General features: G+C 42.6%; 1 protein-coding gene across 3 annotated transcripts in view; it reads left to right on the top strand.

The window, feature by feature from the left end:
* The window catches only part of sorcs2 (sortilin-related VPS10 domain containing receptor 2), a 729,701-nt gene that overhangs the window by 107,824 nt on the left and 597,398 nt on the right, over nt 1-24,479 (top strand). For all 3 annotated transcript variants that reach the window (XM_072255908.1, XM_072255907.1, XM_072255909.1), the window contains exon 2: nt 18,075-18,142. In XM_072255908.1, the coding sequence (XP_072112009.1) occupies nt 18,075-18,142 (68 nt within the window). The remainder of the gene's footprint in view (nt 1-18,074; nt 18,143-24,479) is intronic.

Raw genomic sequence — 24,479 nt, 5'->3', positions numbered from 1 at the left:
TGATGTACCCAGTTCACTTATTTTTACATTAAGCCCATAATGAATTATTTAAATGAAACAAAATGCTTTCTCAAATAATATATTTACAATACTTTACAAATATTACTGAAATATTAAATGCACAACACTCTTTACTTAGCTATGAACTATTGATTGCATATAGTCATATAGTATACAGTCATACACTATATAGTCATCTACAGCATAGTAAATTTCATATTGTCCCATGCAGGCCTGAAGATTTAATCACTGTGAAGGATTTCTTGCTCTTGTGAGATAATATCTTTCCTGACAAGCTCATTTCGGCTGGTTTGCTTGGAGCAGTGAAACTTCAAAGCAAACTGTACGCCTTTAAACCTAATGCACTCATCAAAGTTGGCACACGCTTATCAGATATTTCATTTGCTTTAAAATACTGCTCAGTATACAAAATCCAGTTATCTCTTGTGCAATCAAACACTTCTATCATTCTGATGTAGCCAGCCATTTCTGCTTATTTTTCACTTTATGATTATCACCTCTTTATTAAGTCATGAATTTGTCTGTTTTCTGCCTTTTTTAACCTTGGCTGTTAGAGGTGGAATTACATTTTTAGAGAGAGGTGACAGAGGGTCAGAGAATGCTGAATCTTTGTTTGGGAAGTTAAGAAACTGTAGGAATTGTATAAAGTCCTCCAAATAATAGACACGTTGTTGGGTTGAAATTGCAAAGGGAGCTGGAAAGGACATGTAACAAGGGTAATGTCACGATTGTAATGGGGGACTTCAATATGTAAGGTGATTGGGAAAGTCAGGTTTGTGTCAGATCGCAAGAGAGGGAATTTGTTGAATGCCTTTGAGATGGCTTTTTAGACCCTACCCAGGGAAAAGCCATCTTAGATTGGGTGATTATATTTGTCAGCTTAATGTAAAGGAACCCTTAAGAACAGTGATCATAATATGTTTGAAATCATACAGCAATTTGAGAGGGAGAAGCAGAAGTCACATGTATCAGTATCACAATGGAATAAAGGGAATTACAGAGGCATGACAGAGGATCTTGCCCAGGTGGATAGGAGGAGGATACTGGCAGGGATGATGCCAGTACAGAAGTGGCTGAAGTTTCTGGAAATAGTTCACAAGGCCCAGGATAGATATGTCCCATAGAAGGACTGGTTCTCAAATGGCAGGGGTAGGCAACCGTGGCTGAAGGGAAGTTAATGACTGCATATGAGCCAAGGAAAGGGCATATAATGTAACAAAAGTGAGTGGGAAGTTGAAGGATTAGCAAGTCTGTAAAATCCATCAAAAGGCAACTAAAAAAGCTATAAGAAGGGATAAAATGAAATGTGAGGGCAAATTAGCCGATAATATAAAGCAGGATACTGAAGGTTTTTTTCCAGTTATATAAGGAGTAAAAGGGAGGTGAGAGTTGATATTGGACCACTGGAAAATGATGCTGGTGAGGTAGTAATGGGGGACAAAGAAATAGCAGATGAACTTTAGTACTTTGTATCAGTCTTCACTGTGGAAGACACTAGCAATGTGCCAGAGGTCCGTGAGTGTCAGGGAGCAGGAGTGAGTGTCATTGTTATTACAAAGGAAAAAGTACTAGGCAAGTTATAAAAGGTCTAAAGGTGGATAAGTCGCCTGGTCAGATGAATTACATCCCAGAGTCCTGAGAGGTTTCTGAAGAGATAATGGATGCATTAGTCATGATCTTTCAGGAATCACCTAATTCTGAAATGGCGCTGGAGGACTGGAAAATTGCAAATGTCACTCCACTCTTTAAAATCGGAGGAAGACAAAAGAGAGGAAATTATAGGCCAGTTAGCCTAACCTCAGTAATTGGGGGAGAGTTGGTGTCTATTACTAAGGATGAGGTTTCAGAGTTCTTGGAGACTAATGATAAAATAACTCAAAATCAACATGGTTCCTGTCAAGGGAAATCTTGCCTGACAAATCTGTTCGAATTCTTTGAGGAAGTAACAAGCAGGGTGGACAAAGGAGAGGTAGTGGATGTCATTTACTTGGATTTTCAGAAGACATTTGATAAGTTGCCTCACATGAGGCTGCTTAACAAGATAAAATCCTATGGCGTTACAGGAAAAATACTGCCAGGGATAGAGGAATGGCTGACAGGCAGGAGGCAGCGAGTGGGAATAAAGGGACCTTTTCTGGTTGGCTGCCAGTGACTAGTGGTGTTCCTCGGGGATCAGTATTGGGACCACTACTTTTCACATAGCTTGTCAATGATTTGGATAATGGAATTAAAGGCTTTGTAGCAAAGTTTGCAGATAATACGAAGATAGGTGGAAGGGTAGGTGGTGCTGAGGAAGTAATGTGATTGCAGAAGGACTTAGACAAATTGGAAGAATTGGAAAAAGTGGCAGATGGAATAGTGTTGGGAAATGTCTGATGATGCATTTTGGTAAAAGGAATGAAAAGACGGCGGGAGGAGAAGATGGCGATGTGACACAGTGCATGCGGCCTCTCCGGTGAAATGATATCATATTTGTTAAATAGGGGCCATGCACAATTCTGATTTGATGGAGACAGACGTGAAAAGCACGGAGGAACATCTGGAGAAACTTCTGAAATGCCCGTTTGCTGCCGCAGCTGCTGTTACTGTGCGATCGAGAATCTCCAGAGGGAAGGCCCCAAATCCTCGGCTTTGCCTGTTGCTAGCGGCCGGGGCTGGGGTCGGAGCGCTTGGCAGAGTGCTCGGTGCTTGGTGTCAGAGGGCTGGTCGGAGGCTCGAAGTTTTCGGATGACTCAAAGTCAGACTGTGGTCGGGTGCTGCATTGGTAAGTTTGCGATGCTGGAAGCTCATGGCAGGGAGAATTTTCTTCCTTCTCCCGTCTGCGTGAGATGATGGGACTTTAGAGAGACTTTGAACTTTTTTTTACTGTGCCCATGGCCTGAACTTCATCAAGTTATGGTATTGCTTGCACTGTTGTAACTATATGTTATAATTATGTGGTTTTTGTCAGTTTTTCAGTCTTGGTCTGTCTTGTGTTTCTGTGATATCATACCGGAGGAACATTGTATCATTTCTTAATGCATGCATTACTGAATGACAATAAAAGAGGACTGCACGTCCTCATAATCTTAAAAAAAACTAAAAATAAAAATGCAGACTATTATCTAAATGGGGAGAAAATTCAAACATCAGAGGTGCAAAGGGACTTGGGAGTCTTTGAACAAGACTCTCAGAAGGTTAAGTCATAGGTTGAGTTTATGGTAAAGAAGGAAAATGCAATGTTAGCATTTATTTCGAGGGGGGTAGAATATAAAAGCAAGGAGATAACACTGAAGCTTTATAAGACACTAGTCAGGCCACACTTGGAGTATTGTCAACTGTTTTGGGCCCCTTATCTCAGAATGTATGTATTCTCATTGGAGAGGGTCCAGAGGAGGTTCACGTGGATAATTCCAGGAATGAAGGTGTTAACATGTGAGGAATGTTTGGTAGCTTTGGGCCTGTACTCACTGGAATTTAGAAGAATGCCTGGGGATCTCATTGAAACCTACTGAATGTTGAAAGGACTAGATATAGTGGATGTGGAGAGGATGTTTTCTCTAGTGAGGGTATCCGGAACTAGAGGGCATAGCCGCAAAATTGAGGGGCAACCTTTTAGAACAGAAACAAGGGATTTTTTTTAGCTGAAGAGTGGTGAATCTGTGAAATGCTCTGCCACAGACTGCGGTGAGGCCAAGCCCCATGGCTATATTTAAAGCAGAAGTTGATAGATTCCTGATTCGTTGGGGCATCAAGGATATGGTGAGAGGGCAGGGGTATGGGGTTAAATGGGACCTGGGAGCAGCCATGATGAAATGGTGGAGCACATTTGATGGGCTGAATGGCCTAATTCTGCTCCTATGTCTTGTGGTCTATCGTCCCAACCACTGAGGTCAAGCTAATTGGCCTACAATTTCCTTTCTTCTGCCTCTCTCCTTTAAGTAGTAGAGTACTATTTGCAATTTTCCCATCCTCTGGAACCATTTCAGAATCTAGTGATTCTTGAAAGATCATCACTAATGCCTCCGTGCAGTCCAGGTGACTTATCTACCTTCAGACAAGAGTGCATATGAGCTAGTGGTGTTGTAGCAACAACCTTGTTGCTACAACAGTGTCAGTAAGACCAAAGAACTGATTGTGAACTTCAGGAAGGTTAAAATGAGGGAACACGCCCCAGTTCTCATAGAGGGATCAGAAGTGGAAGAAGTGAACAATTTCAAGTTTCTGGGTGTCAGTATCTCTGAGGATCTAACCTGGATCCAACATATTAATACAGCTACAAAGAAGATACAACAGTGACTATATTTCGTTTGGAGTTTGATAAAATTGGGTATGTCTTCAAATCCACTCAAATTTCTATAGATGGAGAACATTCCAACTGGCTACATCACTATCTGGTATGGGGAGGGGTGTGTGGTGGAGGGTCTACTGCACAGGATCGAAGCAAGATGCAGAGAGTTGTAAACGTAGTCAGCTCCACCATGAGCAGCAGTCTCTGTAGTATCCAGGACATCTTCAATATATATTTATACAGTTTTTTTCCATAGTATGCCAACAAGTTGGCAAGTTATGCCAACATGCGCTTTGTAAGGTATGAAAATGCCCGACGCAGGCCTCTCATGGTCTGTGTCGACGTTCCCTCCCTCCCATGCCAACAAATTTCACGTTGTATGCCGGTGATTTAAACCTGATCCTGATTCAGACCTTCTCCTTAGCAATAGTAATAGCAATCACTCCTGTCCCCTGACACTCCTGAATTTCTGACATACCGCTGGTGACTTGCACTGTAAAAGCTGACACAAAATACTGAAGTTCATTTGCCATTTCTTCATCCCTCATTACTATCTCTCCAAGTCATTTTCCAGTGGACCAATATCCACACTCGTCTCTCTTATCATTCTTTATATATTTTTAAAAATGGTATTCTCTTTTACGTTATTGGCTAGATTACCTTCATATTTCATTTCTTCTCTTGTTATGGCATTTTTTTGATGCCTTCTGTTGGTTCTTCAAAAGTTCCCAATTGTCTTTCTTCCCATTTATCTTTCTTCCCATTTTTTTTGCTCTATTATATGCCCACACTTTTGCTTTAATGCTGTCTTTGACTACCCTTGTCAGTCACATTTGCCTCATCACCCTTTAGAATACTTCTTTGGGGTATAGTCAAGTCAAGTCAAATTTGTTTATAAAACACATTTAAAAACAACCCAAGTTGACCAAAGTGCTGTACAAACCATAACAGGTAGCTAAAATCACAAATACAGGAAACACAGATATAAACAACAAGGCACACAGCTTATAGGCACAAAATAAACAACACATGAGCCTAGGCACAAACCAAAAACCCGCCACATCAGGAAAAAGATTCAAACGCTGGTGAATAAAGGTAAGTTTTGAGCCTGGGGTTGAGTCAATGGAGGGGGCAGATCTGATAGGGAGAGGAACGCTGTTCCACAGTTTAGGGGCTACAACAGCAAAGGCGTGGCCACTCCTGAACTTAAGTTTAGATCGCGGGACAGACAGGAGCTCCAAGTCAGTCGACCTAAGGGACCTGGAAGTAGAATAAGGGGTTAGAAGGTCTGTGATATAGGAGGAGGCCAGCCCATTTAGGGCTTTATAAACAAACAGGAGAACCTTAAAATCAATTCTGAACAATACTGGCAGCCAGTGGAGGGAGGCCAGGATAGGAGTAATATGGCCCCTCTTCTGGGCACCTGTCAGGAGCCTGGCTGCGGCGTTCTGGACCAGTTGCAGGCGGGACAGGGACGACTGACTAATTCCAGTTTATAGGGAATTGGAGTAGTCGAAGCGGGAGGATATAAGGGCGTGGATGACTTTCTCGAGATCTTTGAAAGAGAGAAATGACTTGATTTTGGTTACGAAACTGGAAAAAACTGGCTTTTACTACTGTATTAACTTGCTTGTCAAACTTAAAGGTGGAATCAAATATCATACCAAGGTTTTTGACATGGGGTTTGACAAGGGTGGACAAGTTACCAAGACTGTTGGTAATCACTTTGATGAGTCAGGGAGGCCAAATAGGACAACTTCAGGCTTGCCTTCATTCAGCTGTAGGAAGTTTTGTGCCATCCAACACTTTATGTCCTCAAGGCAGTTCATGAGGCTGACTAGATTTGAGTGGCCGTTTGGTTTCAAGGGGAGATAAAGCTGTATATACTGTATCCCTCCTGTGCCTTCCGAATTGCTGTCAGAAATTCTAGCTGCTGTTATTCTGCTGTGCTGCCTTCTAATCAACTTTAGCCATCCCCTCTCTCATGCCTCTGTAGTTCCCTTTACTCCACTGTAATACTGATACATCTGACTTTAACTTCTCCCTCTCAAACTGTAGGGTAAATGCTATCAAATTATCATCACAATCTCTTGACGGTTCCTTTATCTTAAACTCCCTAATCAAATCTGATTCATTAAATAACACCCAATCTAGAATTCACACAAAATGCTGGAGGAACTCTGCCAAATTAGTTTAATGCCACCCCAGCAGCGCAGAATTATCTGTATTCAGCCTGAGGCTTCGGAGGGTTCCTGTACTGTGGAAGACGTCCTGCCTCATCCCTGTGCCGAAGATGCCGCGCCCCAGCGGCCTCAATGACTACAGACCGGTGGCATTGACCTCCCACACCGTGAAGACCCTGGAGAGACTTGTTCTGGAGCTGCTCCGGCCTATGGTCAGGCCACACTTAGATCCCCTCCAGTTCGCCTACCAGCCCCGACTAGGAGTTGAGGATGCCATCGTTTACCTGCTGAACCGTGTCTACGCCCACCTGGACAAGCCAGTGAGCACTGTGAGGGTCATGTTTTTTGACCTCTCCAGTGCGTTGAATACCATCCGCCCTGCTCTGCTGGGAGCAATGCAGGCGGATGCTTTTGTGGTATCATGGATTCTAGATTACCTGACTGGCAGACCACAATATGTGTGCTTGCAACACTGTGTGTCCGACAGAGTGATCAGCAGCACTGGAGCTCCATGGGGAACTGTCTTGTCTCCCTTTTTCTTCACCATTTACACCTCGGACTTCAACTACTGCACAGAGTCTTGTTACCTTCAGAAGTTTTCGGATGACTTTGCCATAGTTGGATGCATCAGCAAGGGAGATGAGGTTGAGTACAGGGCTACAGTAGGAAACTTTGTCACATGGTGTGAGCAGAATTATCTGCAGCTTAATGTGAAAAAGACTTAGGAGCTGGTGGTAGACCTGAGGAGAGCTAAGGTACCGGTGACCCCTGTTTCCATCCAGGGGGTCAGTGTGGACATGGTGGAGGATTACAAATACCTGGGGATATGAATTGACAATAAACTGGACTGGTCAAGGAACACTGAGGCTGTCTACAAGGAGGGTCAGAGCTGTCTCTATTTCCTGAAGAGACTGAGGTTCTTTAACATCTGCCGGACGATGCTGAGGATGTTCTACAAGTCTGTGGTGGCCAGTGCTATCATGTTTGCTGTTGTGTGCTGGGGCAACAGGCTGAGGGTAGCAGACACCAACAGAATCAACAAACTTATTCGTAAGGCCAGTGATGTTGTGGGGATGGAACTGGACTCTCTCACGGTGGTGTCTGAAAAGAGGATGCTGTCCAAGTTGCATGCCATCTTGGTCAATGTCTCCCATCCACTACATAATGTACTGGGTGGTCACAGGAGTACATTCAGCCAGAGACTCATCCCACCGAGATGCAGCACAGAGCGTCATAGGAAGTCATTCCTGCCTGTGGCCATCAAACTTTACAACTCCTCCCTTGGAAGGTCAGACACCCTGAGATGATAGGCTGGTCCTGGACTTATTTCATAATTTACTGGCACAATTTACATATTACTATTTAACTATTTATGGTTCTATTACTATTTATTATTTATGGTGCAACTGTAACGAAAACCAATTTCCCCCAGGATCAATAAAGTATGACTACGACTATGACTTAATAGCTAAGTGAAGATGTGGTAATGCATCTTCCTCTTTTGTGAAACCAAATACTTCATAGTCAATTATTAAAATTGGAATATCTTGTACCTGTTGTGAAAATTGATCAGCTTGCCAAACATAGGTTAGAAATGCAAATCTTCAGAGCTGAAGATGCAAAGACAAGATGCGGATTTGCAAGGAAATTGGAAGCATGTGTGATGGAAGGAAAATTGTTGATGAGGAGGAATGATGCAATGCACTGTGAGGTTGATGAAGCCAGGAGAGAGGTTTTAAAACATGGATCAGATCCATTCCACTGAGATTGAAGAGCTAAGGATTGGGTTAAAATATAAGAAACATCATTGTATCAGACCTAATTGTGGCTCCTACTCATTTAGCAGGCTGTACTATGAAAACAAAAGATGTTTATGTAAAAAGAATTTATTAGGTCTTCCAGGCTAAACGTGGCCTGAAGCCTTGAAGTAATAATGAGCTATCTTTGACACCTTTGAATCTTGTATTAAGTGACTGTACATTGTGATAATGGCTCTGGTAAGGATTGAAGTAAAAGGTGTGAAGGTAGAGAGAAGTTGCACAGTAGAAGAGGGAACTGCTAGTGATTTAGCAACAGCTGCTGTTCTCGAAGACAAATTAAGATGCATGCACTGTTTGCAAACTTCTCTCTAATGGTTTTCTTTGTTTTGAAAAGATGTGTAATACTAACAGAATCTTGCCAAAATTGTGCGTGTGAGGTTTTATACGTGGCAGTAGCTTAAATCAAATGGGTTTCTTTCTTTTGTGGTCCATAACAGTGAAAGATTGGGAAGAAATTACAAGCCTCTAATGCAACGTGTCAGGACTTGTGTGAATATGCTTGGTGTTTTTGCAAATGGCTTCCTTATTTCTTTTGTATTCTTTAGCGCTTTTAAACATGTCTTTGTTTTGTGGCTGCTGTAAGTTTACAAATCTCAAGTTTGTATAATGTACACATACTTTGATATTAAATGTACTTTGAACAATTGAGGCTTCCTTGGACAGTGGGTGGTTTATTAACTTTCTCTGTTGCCTTTTCTGGAGCTAGAATATAATCAGTAGCCGTTGTCCCATGTTGTGTCCACATCACGGCAGTGGCCTGTTCAGTGATGTGAGTACTGTATCAGGGTTGAAACTGATCAAATCCTCCAGATCTGCTGCAGGTGTCATCTTGCTGTGGAAGAGTTTGGCAGTACTGTTTTTCTTCTTCCTTGCATAGGGCAGGTAAATTATGGCAGACACCTTCTAAAAGGTCTTCTAATTTCTAATAAAAGAGAGAGGAAACATACCAATTTTCCTGATCTGTATGGCTTAGCCACAATGATTTTAAGGTATTAAACGGTTATCTGGTGCCCCTGTTTTGTACTATGGCCAAAGTTATGCAACAGGCAGTGCTTTAATTTGCCGTGTAAGGGTTATTGTACCTGTTTTTTCAGTGGAGCTATTCAGTCGCCACTTGAGCCTGCTTGAAATACAGTACGTTGATAACATCTTTCAATAGTTTACGCAGTGTACATCCCAACCCGAGTCTGATTTGCATTTAACATGTCTCATCACCATTCCTGTTAACTCAAGGCAGCAGTTGATATTAAACTGGAGTGCATTAACCTCCAAATTTCAAAGTAAATTTATTACCAAAGTATTAGTAGAGCTACTCAGACTTGATGTTTCAATCCCTATGGTAAATTGGCACTCTCGATGTTGGCAGTGGGTTTGGAGTGGTGACAAGGAGGGAGGGTAGGTACGTCATCGGGGTCATCAGGTGGGCACCCTCCTTCTTTGACGTTTCGTTGATAAGCAACACGACGTCTCCAGAGGGCTCAATGGTGCTACCTGGCGTCCCAGATACACCCCCTTCAGTTCCATACCCTCCTGTCTTCATCTTGCAGCCCAGTTGTTGTCTTTCCTTTTAATCCAAATCCAGTTGCTGCTTTCTTCTGCTGCGTTTGACAAGGACTTGATTGCTTGTAGGAGGGAGTGACCCCTCATCCCCATCTTCTTCAATAGACTGGTTGTAGATGTAGCAACCCTGCATCCCACTTCTACAGGGAAAATCTTGGTCCCATATTGTATGTCATGACACACTACCTGAGATTCCTTTTCTTTCTGGTATGCACAGTAAGTACAAAGAAACACATTAGAATCAATGAAAATCTTTACAGACAGGTGGACAACCAACCAATGGGCAAAAGACAACAAGTACAAATGTAAAATGAAAGAAAAACAAAATAATATTTATAATAAATAAATATTGAGAACATGACTTTTACAGACCTTGAAAGCAAGTCCATACGTTGTAGAATCAGTTCAGTGTTGGGGTGAGTGAAGCTGACCACTCTAGTTCAAGAGCTGAGGCTCCTGTACCTCTTGCCTGCTGGCAGCAGTGAGGAGAGGGCACTGTCTGAGCGGTGGGCATCCTTGATGATGGATGTTGCTTTCCTGTAGATGTGCTTAATGGTGGGGAGGGCCTTACCCATGATGGATTGGGAGGCATCCACTACTTTTTGTAGGCCTTCCCATTGAAGGGCATCGGTGTTTCCTTACCATCCCATGATGCAGCCAGCGAGCATACTCTCCACCATGCGTCTATGCAACATTCAGCATGTCATCAAAGTTTTAGATGACATACCAAATCTTTGCAAAATTCTAAGAAAGTAGAGGTGCTGCCATGCTTTCTTAATGGTACTTGCATGCTGGACCCAGGACAGAGCCTCTGAAATGATGACAAAGAGGAGCTTGAAGTTGCTGACCCTCTCCACCTCTGATTCCTCGATGAGGACTGGCTCATGAATCTCTGACTTCCTCCTCCTGTGGTTAATAATTGGCTCTTTGTTTCAGCAGACATTGAGTGAGAGGTTGTTGTTGTGGCACCTCTCAGTCAGATTTTCAGTCTCCCTCCTTTAAGCTGATTTATCATCACCCTTGATTTGGTTAACCATAGCGGTGTCATTAGCAAACTTAAATATGGCATTGGAACTGTGCTTAGCCTCACAATCATAAATATAAAGCGATTAGAGCAGGGGACGAAGCATGCAGTGGTGCACCTGTGCTGATGGAGATTGTAGAAGAGATATTGTTGCCAATTTGAACTGATTGGGGTCTGCAAGTGAGGAAATTGATCCAATTGCACACACAGGTAATGAAGCCAAGTTCTTGAAGCTTATTGATAGTTTTGAGGGGATGATAGTGTTGAATGCCAAGCTGGCGTCAATAAAGAGCATCCTGATGTATGCATCTTTGCTGTCCAGATGTTCCAGAGTTGAGTGAAGAGCCAATGAGGTGGTATCTGCTGTTGACCTGTTGTGACAATAGGCAAATAGGAGTGGATCCAAGTTGCTTCTCAGGTAGGAATTGATATGTTTCATCAGCAACTCTCAAAACACTTTATGGTGGATGGAAGTGCTACTGGATGATAATCATTGGGGCAGGTTACCACGTTCTTCTTGGAAACCGGTGTATTTGAGGCCTGCTTGAGGCAGATGGGTAACTCAGACTGCCAAAGTGAGAGGTTAAAGATCTCAGGGACACTCCAGCTAGCTGATTAGTGCAGGTCTTCAATACTCAGTCAGGCATATCCGATGGGCTGGATACTTTCTGTAGGTTATCTGTCTTGAAGATGCTCTCGCGTTGCCCTCCAGTGGGAGCTTGTGAAGGGGTCTCCATGGTTTGTCAGTCAATGTGATCATAAAAGACTTTGAGCTCATCTGGGAGTGAAGCCTTGTTGTCACATAGCATCATAGAGGATTAGAGAAGTTCAGCACAGAAACAGGCCCATCGGCCCATCTAGTCCATGCTGAAACCATTTAAACTGCCTACTCCCATCGACCTGCACCAGGACCATAGCCCAGTCTACCAGCTTGAAGCAATCCTGTAGCTGCTCCTGTGACCACCTCTTTTTTGTCCTTACCTCTGGAGCCTTGCTCTTTAGCCTCTGGCGGTCAGAGGACAGCCATATGCTCATATTTCCTAAAACACTGTCGTAGGCATTGCTGATGGTAGTATAGCAGTGGCCAAGTGTGTTGAGACCCCTGCTGCTGCAGGTAACAGGTTGATGATAATTGGACTGATTGAAGTCTCTGCCAATGATTTGAAAGGTGTTGGGATAAGTTGTTTCTTGCTTGCTAGTTATGGCACTCAATGTATCAAGTCCTTACTTCGCATCTGCCTTTACTGTTATGTAAACTATGGTCAGGGTCATGAGAGAGTAGAATGAAGTAGAATTCTCAGTCAGTAGAGTGGATGGCACTTAATCATTAGATACTCCAGGTTCGGAGAATAAGAGTGAGACAAGACCGTTACGTCTGAACAGGTTATGATGAAACACAGACCCCCAGCTCTAACCTTCTCCAAATACGCATTACGATCCATCTGGTGGATTGAGAAACTCTTGGGTTGAAGCGTGGCCAGAGTAAGCCATTTCTCTGTGAAACAAGAGAACACATCAATTCCTCATTTCTCTCCAATACAGCAATCTTGTTCCTTGGTCCTCAGTTATCTTCTGTAGTGGCTGTACATTTCCTAAGAAGATGCTGGGTAGAGGAAGCTTTGCACCTCAATGTTTTAATCTGGCTTGGAGTCCTCCCCTCCTCCCTCTCTTCCAGCCATTGTGTTGGCCTTTCTTCATCTACTTAAAGGTGCCTCACCTGCAGTCCTGAGAGGCAAGTCTGCTGGGTCCTACAGGAGATTATAAGATCACTAGTTTAGGTGGTTCAAAAGTACATTACTTAAAAGGAAATTACAGGCTGCAGCTTGCAGTGATAGTAGTTCAGAAGAAGTATATCTAGAAGTTTGTGAGCTGCCTGCCAAACATCACTGTATATTGCCAGCTCATTCTCTTCACTGCCAAACCCACTGGCGTTATTGAAGATAAAATACCGAAACTCGGAAAGAGCAACAAGGCCACTGTATGGCAGCACAAATTTCCTTCTGATAAAATACACGTGGCTCATTACTGGATACATGTAATGTAATTTCTCTCTGTTAAAATGAACATGCCTCACAATTGACCAGATTGATTTTATGAATGTCTAGATGCTAATTTACTGAGTACCCATGGAATAAAATAAAAGCACTAATAATTCCAGCCTAATTATAAAGCAATGCAGATGGAATGTAATGATTAAACACTGCTAACGTTAATTCTCCTGTGTGTTATTACTGAAATAAATCATGTATGAAAATGGCTTGTCACAATGGGAAAATATTTTTGTTAAGTCTGTAGGCAAGTAGTCACATGATGCCATCATCAAAACAGTCACTAAGGCTCTGCCAACTGTACCTGCTGTTGGTGCAAATAACTTTGGTAAATTCTGGTGACTGTGTGATTTATTGAAAAGTCTTGGCTACACAGTACAGTCAGGCTTTGAAGCTGACCATTGTTGGTGCTGATCTCAGCTGGTGGCAGCAGTTTTACTGCAATTCAGCTCACGGGTCTGGTTTACAAGGTGAAAGTCTCTAGCTTCTCACTCCCGCTTAATTCCAGATACTGTTTGAATGAATGGCAAGTGAGATCAGGATTGTTCTGCCAAAACTCACAACTGAAAGATTTACTTGGGAGTAAGGTAAAGAGCAAAAGATTCCCATTTACATGTAATGCTCTCACAGAGGCTCGTAACAAACTCTGGCAAACAGCCACGTGACTCAGCATCGTATGGGTACCAGTGAGAAGGTCACCTTCAATAATCAACACAGGTATGATCCGGGTTCAGTCAGACAGGAAAGTTGGAATGTTCCCATGAGGGAATGAAGATTGTGGTGAATGCTGTGTAAATACTGCCCCATGCAAAGTTCCAGGAAATAACAGACCTTACACCAGCATAAAATTAAAGTGGAAGTATATTTACAGTTGATAGAAAAATCAAAGGACCCACTGCAGTTAAGCCAGTCTAAATGTGCACATAAATGTTGGAGCTCATTTCTGAATAGTCGGGTGCTTCACTGTGATTACTCATGTGCTGAAGCCACATTCTGTGTGAAAGACACCAGCTACAGTTTGACCTTCCCTCGAAGGACATTTTGAACAAATGGGCAAACTCAGGAGTATTGGCACTTCCTCTTTTGAACTATTCATCAGCATGAAGCACTTCCTACAATAGGGTCTCCCCTTTGGCTGGGATCCTCCGAGCATCTTCCTCTCCGCTGTTCTGTGCACCTTCTAACAAAAGACCCAAAAGCAGACTACTGTCCTCTGGAAACCTGATCTCACCTCGCTGTCTCGAATACTCCATGAGATCCCGCTGGGGAGGACAATCCCAATTAAAGAGAATATCAAAAGAGGATATTGGACTGCTGGAAAATGATGCTGGAGAGGTAGTAATGGAGGACAATGAAATAGCGAATGAACTGAATAAAGTATCAGTCTTCGCTGTGGAACATGCTTGAAGTATGGAAGAAGTTCCAAGTGTCAGGGGGCATCAAGTGTGTGAAGTTACCATAACTAGAGAGAAGGTTCTAGGGAAACTGAAAACCCTGAAGGTATGTAAGTCATCTTGACCAGATGGTGTACACCCCAGAGTTCTGAACAATATCGCTGAAAAGATTGTGGAGGCATTAGTAATGATCTTTCAAGAGTCAATAGATCCTAGCATGGTTCTGGAGGACTGGAAAATTGCAAATATCGCTCCATTCTTGCAGAAAGGAAACTCTGGGCTAGTTAGTTTGACATCAGTGATTGGGAAGACATTGGAGCCAATTATTAAGGATGAGGTCTCAGCATACTTGGAGGCACATGATAAAATAAGCTGTAGTCAGCATGGTTTCCTCAAGAGGAAAATCTTGCCTGACAAATCTGTTGAAATTCTTTGAAGAAATAACAAGCAGGATAGACAGAGGAGAATTGGTGGATGTTGTGTACTTGGATTTTCAGAAGGCCTTTGACAAGGTGCCACACATGAGGCTGCTTAATAAGCTACAAGCCCATGATATTACAGGAAAGATTCTAACATGGATAAAGCAGTGGCTGATCGGCAAGAAGCAAAGAGTGGGAATAAAGGGAGCCTTTTCTGGTTGGCTGCCAGTGACTAGTGGTGTTCCACAGGGGTCTGTGTTGGAACCAATTCTTTTTGTTACATGTCATTGATTTGGAAAATGGAATTAATGGTTTTGTTGCAAAGCTTGCAGACGATATGAAGATAGAAGAAAGGGCAGATAGTTTTGAGGCTTCAGGACTTAGACAGATTAGGAGAATGGGCAAAGAAATGGCAGGTGAAATGGTGTCAGGAAGTGTATGGTCATGCATTTGATAGAAGAAATGAAAGGGTTAACTATTTTCCTAATGGAGAGAAAATACAAAAAACTGAGATCCAAAGGGTCATGGGAGTCTTTGTGCAGGACTCCCTAAAGGTTAACTTGCAGGTTGAGTCTGTAGTGAGGAAGGCAAATGCAATGTTAGCATTCATTTCAAGAGGGCTAGAATATAAACGCAAAGATGTAATGTTGAGACTTCATAAAACACTGGTGAGCAGCATTGTGAGTAGTTTTTGGTCCCATATTTTAGAAAGTATTTAAGTATTTGCTGAAACTGGAGAGGGTTCAAAGGAAGTTCAGGAAAATGATTCTAGAATTGAATAGCTTGTCATAAGAAGAGCATTTGATGGCTCTGGGCCTATATTCACTGGAATTCAGAAGAATGAGGGGTGACCTCATTGAAACCTATTGAATGGTGAAAGGCCTTGATAGAGTGGATGTGGAGATGTTGTTTCCTATGGTGGAAAAGGAGACAGAGGACACACCGTCAGAATAGAGGTGCATCCTTTTAGAATGGAGGTGAGGAATTTCTTTCGCCAGAGCGTGATGAATCTGTGGAGGGCAAGCCTTTATATATATTTAAGGCAGAGATTGATAGATTCCTGACTGGTCAGGGCATCAAGGGATATGGGGAAAAGGCAAGAAATTGAGGTTGAGAGGGAAATTGGATCAGTTATGATGAAATGGTGGAGCAGGCTTGATGGGCCAAATAGCCTAATCCTGCTCCTATATCTTATGATGTTATGATCTAAACCCAGTAGGCTGAGTAAATGTCTCCCTATCTTAGTCAAAGCCAAAATATTAGTCTATGAAGCTTATCTAACAGAACACACTGCATTTGCAAGAAACTGCTAAAATAAAATGCGTAACAGCATAGCAGTAGAAATACAATAAAACATGTTCTTAACCAGAGCAGTACATGCATAATATCTCAATATACATAATAACCTTTGAGGAGTGGACATCTGGGGTAGACGAGTGATGGCAGAGCAGATGTGAGGGACCGGTTGCTTGTACTCCTGTTTCTGTTTTTCTGTGTTGTTTTTGAATTTCTAGTGCTTAATGGGCAAGGTGTATTGCATGGGTAGACACAGCATTCCGTAGACACTAGTGAAAGGTATGGTTTGTGAAATACTGTACAAGTGAAGGTTTTATGGACTAGATAAAGGATGCATCCTTGACTGTTCCTTGTTTGTTACTGTGGGGTCAAGAAAAAAAATCATCTTGAATGTAACAAAGTCTCACTGCACTTCCCCAGTTAGCATTTTGGGGAAATGGAAGAGTGACTGTCCTGAAGAAGTACCTGTCCATGGACTATTTTTGGACCAGAACCCATTTTGCAAGGGCAGTGCACTGAGTGTCAGGTTTTAGGATGGACAAAATACATTAATTGAAAGCTTGTGCTGAGTAATGTGGTAAGTATTCTAAGCCGAATAAACACAAGATATTGTGCAGATGCTGGAAATCCAGAGCAACACACACAAAATGCTGGAGGAGTTATAGTGTTTTAATTCCCTTTATTTCAAAAGGAATAGAATATAAAAGCAAGGAGATAATGTTGAGCCTTTTTTAAGACACTAGTCAGGCCGCACTTAGCCCCCTTATCTCAGAAAGGATGTGTTGTCATTGGAGAGAGTCCAGAGGAGGTTCACGAGGATGATTCCAGGTATGAAGGGATTATGAGGAGTGTTTGGCAGCTTTGGGCCTGTTCTTGCTGGAATTTAGAAGAATGCAGCGGTATCTCATTGAAACCTACCGAGTGTTGAAAGGGCTAGATAGGGTGCATGTGGAGAAGATGTTTCCTATGGTGGAGGTATCCAGAACTAGAGGGCACAGCCTCAAAAATTACCTTTAGAACAGAGGTAAGGAGGGTTTTTTTTTTAAAGCCAGAGAGTAGTGAATCTGTAGAATGCTCTGCCACAGACTTTGGTGGAGGCCAAGTACATGTGTATATTCAAGGCAGAAGTTGATTGATCCCTTGACTGATCAGGAAATGAAGGATATGGCAGGAAGCCAGGTGTATGGCGTTAAGTGGGATCTGGGATCAGCCATGGTGGAATGGTGGAGCAGACTCAATGGGCTGAATGGTCTAGTTCTTATGGTTGTATGGTCTTTTCCCCTTCCTTCCTGTCCTCATGAAGGGTCTCTGCCTGAAATGGCTTCTGTTTAAGAGGGACAAATTTAAGATTAACAAAGAAAAAGTAGGAGCTTTTTCCTTTAAGGCAGGGGTTCCCAACCCTTTTAAAAGATATGGACCAATACCATTAGGCAAGGGGTTTCTGGACCCCAGGCTGGGAGGCCTTATAATTGATGGCTGGAATTTGAGAAATACTGTAGGAGCGGAGTGAATAAATTATTCTCCTCGGGGATTAAGTATTGTTAGTATATTTTAGGCTAACAGGTAATTAGGGTATTATAGTTAATTTGTTAACTCTTTCTTTATCCAGTGGGTGCACACATTACTCTTTTAATAAAGTCAGTGTATAATAGCAAGGTCTGAAATTGTTCAGTCTTGGATATCTTTGCGTGCCTGACTTAACTCTAGACCACTGTGTGTTATTTCAATATGTCAAATCCAATATTCTATGTTAGATTTGTATGAGCATTTTCACTGGATTGATTTCACAAATGCTGGAAAAGATTAGGATTTGACACTGCTCCTTTCCTAATATCCTTCAGGAAATGAGATCTGCTGACCTCACTCCAGGTCCACCAATGTAGTTCCCATTTAACTATATCCTGGTTTCTGGGCCAATTAAGATGGACAATAAACGCTATAATTGACATTGGCTTCTACCCCCTACGCCACCCTGTAACTGAATAAATGTCTAAAAAATACTGCATAGTTACTCACTTTGCTTCTAATGTGTGTTGCAGGTGATCCTGATTCTAACCAAGTTGTTCGATTCGAGTATGGGGAAAGTTTTGGAAAGTTCTTTGTGGAGGTGAGCCACCTTTTGTTTATTTTGTATTGAGAAACCAACAAAGAGTTTCCATTTTCCACAATGAGGAGGAGACGAGGACAAGGACTAATTTTGAGAATAGACAGACAGGAGCCTGCATTTGTCTCTTACTGCTTTATGTTGTACATTTGGATATCTGTGTTGGATCATGCTACCTGTTACGCAAAGGATTAAAAGATTTGAGTCTGAAGATTGTCCTTGACTGTCAAACTGTCATGGTCATTTAAAGCAGGACTTCTGAAAGCAATATTTAATTGAATTTCCGTTCAAATTGTAAATCAGTAGATGCAGTCATTTGGAAGTTGTATGATGCAAGCTGTCAGCATTTAATTGTTGACCATCAGTTTTTCTTGAGGCACTGAATTCAGAACACTATAACCTCCAGTTGGGTTATTACTGTGTGGTAACTGCTCCCTGTCTCTGTTCCTTCTTAGCATGTGACTAGGTTTCAATAAAACTGTCAGAAACAGGAATGAACACTTGATTGCTCAGCAATCTTAATACATAGGGGGTGACTTCCAGTCACTTCAATTATATGCTCTCTTTATGCTACAAGATTTCTTCTGAAAGCACCAAACTCCATTATAGACAATTAATTTGAAATCACTCTCATTTCTGTAATACCCTTTACAACCTCTGGGCATCCCAAAGCTATTTACAGTTTTCAGGCATCCCAAAGGTCTTTATTCTTAACATAGTTTAAGAAAAGTAGCAGCTAATCTGCATGTACTATTGTCATCAGACTCCTTGTATGGTATCAGCACATCATTTTTGGTTTCAGCTGAGGCCAGTAATACACCTGGTTATCGTACACTGCCCTGGGATGTGATCTTTTGCATCACTCTGAGAGAGCCTGGGTTTAAAAATCACATAAAAAAATAGAACATACTTCTATTCTGTGCTCAACTGTCCAGAGTGGGACTCGAAATGATAACGTGGAACAGTACAGGCAGCCTCTGCATTGTGGCCATACAGGTTACAGAAATAGTCACCCTTGTGGAATTCACAATCACCCCTCAAAAATGAATAAAATCACTCTCGTATAATTTATGTGCTCAAAAAGGGTAATTAAATGCACAGTTTTTTCCCCATTTAACTTGCACTTCGGATGTGTGTAACACAGGGGGTTTCTAGCACATTCAATGAATTAGCCAAGGGGCCCATGATATCTGTGCCAACCATGATACTAATTTAAACCAACTTCTCTACTTTCAAAGCCGGGAGTGTGGTTAGACTGAGCCACAGCTAATACCAATCTACCTTTAAAACAGCATAGTGCTTTTCTGCAGGTTTAGGCACTCACAAGTGAAAGCTGGGTTTTTACCACGTACCTCCAATCAAATCAGTCCATGTTAAATATTGTGAGTTCTTCAATGTGTCCCTTCGGTCCTTTTACAGTGAGATTTTGTTGCTGGTGCATTTTTAGCCTGTGGAATTAATGTTCTCCAACACCCACCCTATCCCCGGTATCCAGTGTTTATTTTACAGTAGCAGACACTCTGAAACTTTACTGCATGTGTCAAGATGTGAATGATCATTGGGATAAAACGGGTAATGTTGGGTAGGGTCATGAAATGGTACAGTATGGAAGACTTTTCAGCTAGGTCTTCTAAAGTCAGAACAACGAGTTCATATTTCCATCTATTCTGAAAGGGAAATTTTTGAGGAGGTGACAAAGGAGTAATGCACCTGGTTGGCGAAGGAGCCTGACGGGAGTAATGCATCTGGTAAAGCCCCTCACGGGAGACTGATTCAGAAAATAAAGATACAACGTAGAACATAGACATCAACAGCACATTACCAGCCCTTTGGCCCTCAATGTTGTGCCGTCATGCAACTACTGCAGAAGCTGCCTAGAATTTCCCTACCGCGTAGCTCTCTATTCTTCTAAGTTCCACGTACCTATCTAAGAGTGTTTTAAAAGACTATTATATTTGCTTCCACCACCATTGCTGGCAGTGTATTCCCTGCACCCCCCACTCTCTGTGTGGAAAGACTTACTTTTAACATCCCCCTGTACCTATTTCCAAGCAGCTTAAAACTGTGCCCTCTCGTGTTAGCCATTTCAGCCCTGGGAAAAATCCTCTGACTATCCACACGATCAATGCCTCTCATCATCCAATACACCTCCAAGGAGAAAAGGCTGAGTTCACTCAACCTATTCTCATAAGGCATGCTCTCCGGTCCAGGCAACATCCTTGTAAATCTCCTCTGCACTCTTTCTATAGTATCCACAACTTTCCTGTAGCGAGGTGACCAGAACTGTACACAGTACCCCAAGTGAGATCTGACCAAGGCCTTGTACAGCTGTAACATTACCTCACAGCTCTTGAATTCAATCCCACGGTTGATGAATGCCAACACGTCAGATGCCTTCTTAACATTGTCAACCTGTGCATCAGCTTTGAGTGTCCTATGGACATGGACCCAAGATTCCTCTGATCGGTCATGCTGCTAAGAGTCTTATCATTAATTCTATATTGAGTCTTCAAATTTGATCTACCAAAATGAACCACTTCACACTTATCTGGGTTGAAGTTCATTTGCCACTTCTCAGCCCAGTTTTGCATCCTATCAATGTCCCACTGTAAACTCTGACAGCCCTCCAGACTACCCACAACACCCCCAACCTTTGTGTCATCAGCAAACTTACTAATCCATCCCTCCACTTCCTCATCCAGGTCACTTATAAAAATCACAAAGAGGAGGGGTCCGAGAATAGATCCCTGTGGAACATCACTGGTCACCGACTTCCATGTAGAATACGAACCATCTACAACCACTATTTGCCTTCTCTGGGCAAGCCAATTGTGGATCCACTGAGCAAGGTCTCCTTGGATCCCATGACTCATTACTTTCTGAACGAGCCTTGCATGGAGAACCTTAGCAAATGCCTTACTTGAAATCCATATACACTACAACCACTACTGTACCTTCATCAATATGTTGTTACATCCTCAAAGAATCCAATCAAGCTCGTAAGGCACATCTTTCCCTTGACAAAGCCATGCTGACTATCCTAATCAGATTATGTCTCTCCAAATGCTCATAAGTCCTGCCTCTCAGGATCTCCAACAACTTGCCCACCACTGAAGTCAGACTCACTGGTCTATAATTTCTTGAACAAAGGAAGAAGATTTGCAATGCTCCAATCTTCTGGTACTTCTCCTGTCCCTATTGATGATGCAGAGATCGTCACCAGAGACTCAGCAATCTCCTCCCACGCTTCCCACAGCAACCTGGGGTATATCTCATCCGGTCCTGGCGTCTTAACAAACTAATGCTTCTAACTTGAGTCAATACACTCAAGCGTTTCAGTCCGCTGTAAGTCATCCCCACAATTGCCAAGGTCCTTTTCCCTGGGGAATACTGAAGCAAAGTATTCATTAAGAACCTCCGCTACCTCTTCATTGCGGCCAGAAGGTTCTATTTTAACTTCATCAGTCCACAGGACTTGTTTCCAAAATGCATCAGGCTTGTTTAGATGTTCCTTTGAACCTTTTGAATAGAACTTTTTGGGCGCAATAAGCAAAGGTATGTTTGGAGAAAAAAGTGTGCTGAATTTCATGAAAAGAACCCCTCTCCAACTGTTAAGCACGGGGATGGATCAATCATGCTTTGGGTTTGTGTTGCAGCCAGTGGCACGGAGAACATTTATTGGTAGAGGGAAGAATGAATTCAGTTAAATACCAGCAAATTCTGGAAGCAAACACTACACCGTCTGTTAAAAAAAAGCCAAAGATGAAAAGAGGATGGCTTCTACAACAGGATAATGAACCTAAACACACCTCAAAATCCACAATGGACTAGCTCAAGAGGTGCAAGCTGAAGGTTTTGCCATGGCCCTCACAGTCCCCTGAGAATCTGTGGATAGACCTCAAAAGAGCAGTGCATGCAAGACAGCCCAAGAATCTCACAGAACTAGAAGCCTTTTACATGGAAGAATGGGTGAAAATACCCCAAACAAGAATTGAAAGACTCTTAGCTGGCTACAAGAAACATTTACAAGCTGTGATACTTGCCAAAGGGGGTGTTACTAAGTATTGACCATGCAGGGTGCCCAAACTTTTGCTTCAGGCCCTTTTCCTTTTTTGTTATCTTGAAACTGTAAAAGATGGAAATAAAAAAGTTTTCTTGCTTATAATATTAAAGAAATGTCATCTTTAACTTTATGCCTTTTTGGAAATCAGTTCATCTTTTACTTGCTTAGCTATTCACAGTAACAGAAATTTTGACCGGGGTGCCCAAACTTTTGTATGCCACTGTAACTATGCAGAACTCCATGCAAATGTTCCCTGAACATTTGCCACATTTCTGCCGTGCATGATGTGTGAGGTCCAGGATAATCATCAGGCTGGAGAGTTTGTGGATATTCCAATGAGACAGGGAAAGGATGGTAGGGTACAGGAACCATGGTTTACAAAAGCTGTTGTAAATCTAGTCAAGAAGAAAAGAAAAGCGTTTGAAAAGTTCAAAAAACTAGGTAATGAAAGAGATCTTGAAGATTATAAGGCTAGCAGGAAGGAGCTTAAGGATGAAATTAGGAGAGCCAGAATGGGCCATGAGAAGGCCTTGGTGGACAGGATTAAGGAAAACCCCAAGACATTCTACAAGTATGTGGAGAGCAAGAGGATAAAATGTGAGAGAAAAAGACCAATCAAGTGTGATAGTGGAAAAGTGTGTATGGAACCGGAGGAGATAGCAGTGGTACTCAATGAATACTTTGCTTTGGTATTCATTACAGAAAAGGATCTTGGCGACTGTAGGGATGACTTAAAGTGGACTAAAAGGCTTGAGCATATAGATAATTACAAAAGAGGATGTGCTGGAGCTTTTGGAAAGCATCAAGTTGGATGAGTCTCCAGGACTGGGTGAGATGTATCCCAGACTACTGTGGGAGGCAAGGGAGGAGATTGCTGAGCCTCTGGTGATGATCTTTGCATCATCAATGGGGACGGAAGAGGTTCCGGAGGATTGGAGGGTTGTGGATGTTGTTCCCTTATTCAAGAAAGGGAGTGGAGATAGCCCAGGAAATTATAGACCAGTGAGTCTTACTTCAGTGGTTGGTAAGTTGATGGAAGAGATCCTGATGGGCAGGATTTATGAACATTTGGAGAGGCATAATATGATCAGAAATAGTCTGCATGGCTTTGTCAAAGGCAGGTTGTGCCTTACGAACCTGATTGAATTTTTTGGAGGTGTGACTAAACACATTGAGGGTAGAGCAGTGGATGTAGTTTATATGAATTTCAGCAAAGCATTTGATAAGTTACCCCATGCAAGGTTTATTAAGAAAGTAAGGAGGCATGGGATCCAAGGGGACATTGCTTTGTGGATGCAGAATTGGCTTGCCCACGGAAAGGAAAGAGTGGTTGTAGATGGGTCATATTCTGCGTGGAGGTTGGTGACCAGTGGTGTGCCTGAGGGATCTGTTCTGGGACCCTTACTCTTCGTGATTTTTATAAATGACCTGGATGAGGAAGTGGAGGGATGGGTTAGTAAATTTGCTGATGACACAAAGGTTGGAGGTGTTGTGGATAGTGTGGAGGGCTGTCAGAGGTTACAGCGGGACATTGATAGGATGCAAAACTGGGCTGAGAAGTGGCAGTTGGAGTTCAACCCAGATAAATGTGAAGTGGTTCATTTTGGTAGGTCAGATATGATGGCAGAATATAGTATTAATGGTAAGGTTCTTGGCAGTGTGGAGGATCAGAGGGATCTTGGGGTCCGAGTCCATAGGACGCTCAAAGCTGCTGCACAGGTTGACTCTGTTTAAGAAGGCATACGGTGCATTGGCCTTCATCAACCGTGGGATTGAGTTTAGGAGCCGATAGGTAATGTTGCAGCTGTACAGGACCCTGTTGCATGTGGCCAAGTGGTTTAGGCATTGGACTAGTGACCTGAAGGTCGTGAGTTTGAGCCCCAGCTGAGGCAACGTGTTGCGTCCTTGAGCAAGGCACTTAGTCACACATTGCTCTGCAACGACACTGGTGCCAAGCTGTGTGGGTCCTAATGCCCTTCCCTTGGACAACATTGGTGTCGTGGAGAGGGGAGACTTGCAGCATGGGCAACTGCTGGTCTTCCATACAACCTTGTCCAGGCCTGCGCCCTGGAGAGTGAAGACTTTCCAGGCGCAGATCCATGGTCTCGCAAGACTGACGGATGCCTTTATTATTTACTTACAGGACCCTGGTCAGACCACACTTGGAGTACTGTGCTCAGTTCTGGTCACTTCACGACAAGAAGGATGTGGAAACTATAGAAAGAGTGCAGAGTCACAAGGATGTTGCCTGGACTGGAGAGCATGCCTTATGAGAAT

Source organism: Mobula birostris, chromosome 4 (assembly GCF_030028105.1).
Source record: "Mobula birostris isolate sMobBir1 chromosome 4, sMobBir1.hap1, whole genome shotgun sequence".
NCBI lineage: Eukaryota > Metazoa > Chordata > Chondrichthyes > Myliobatiformes > Myliobatidae > Mobula > Mobula birostris.
The sequence above is the reverse complement of the archived record's forward strand: the minus strand, read 5'-3'. Positions and strand labels throughout refer to the sequence as shown.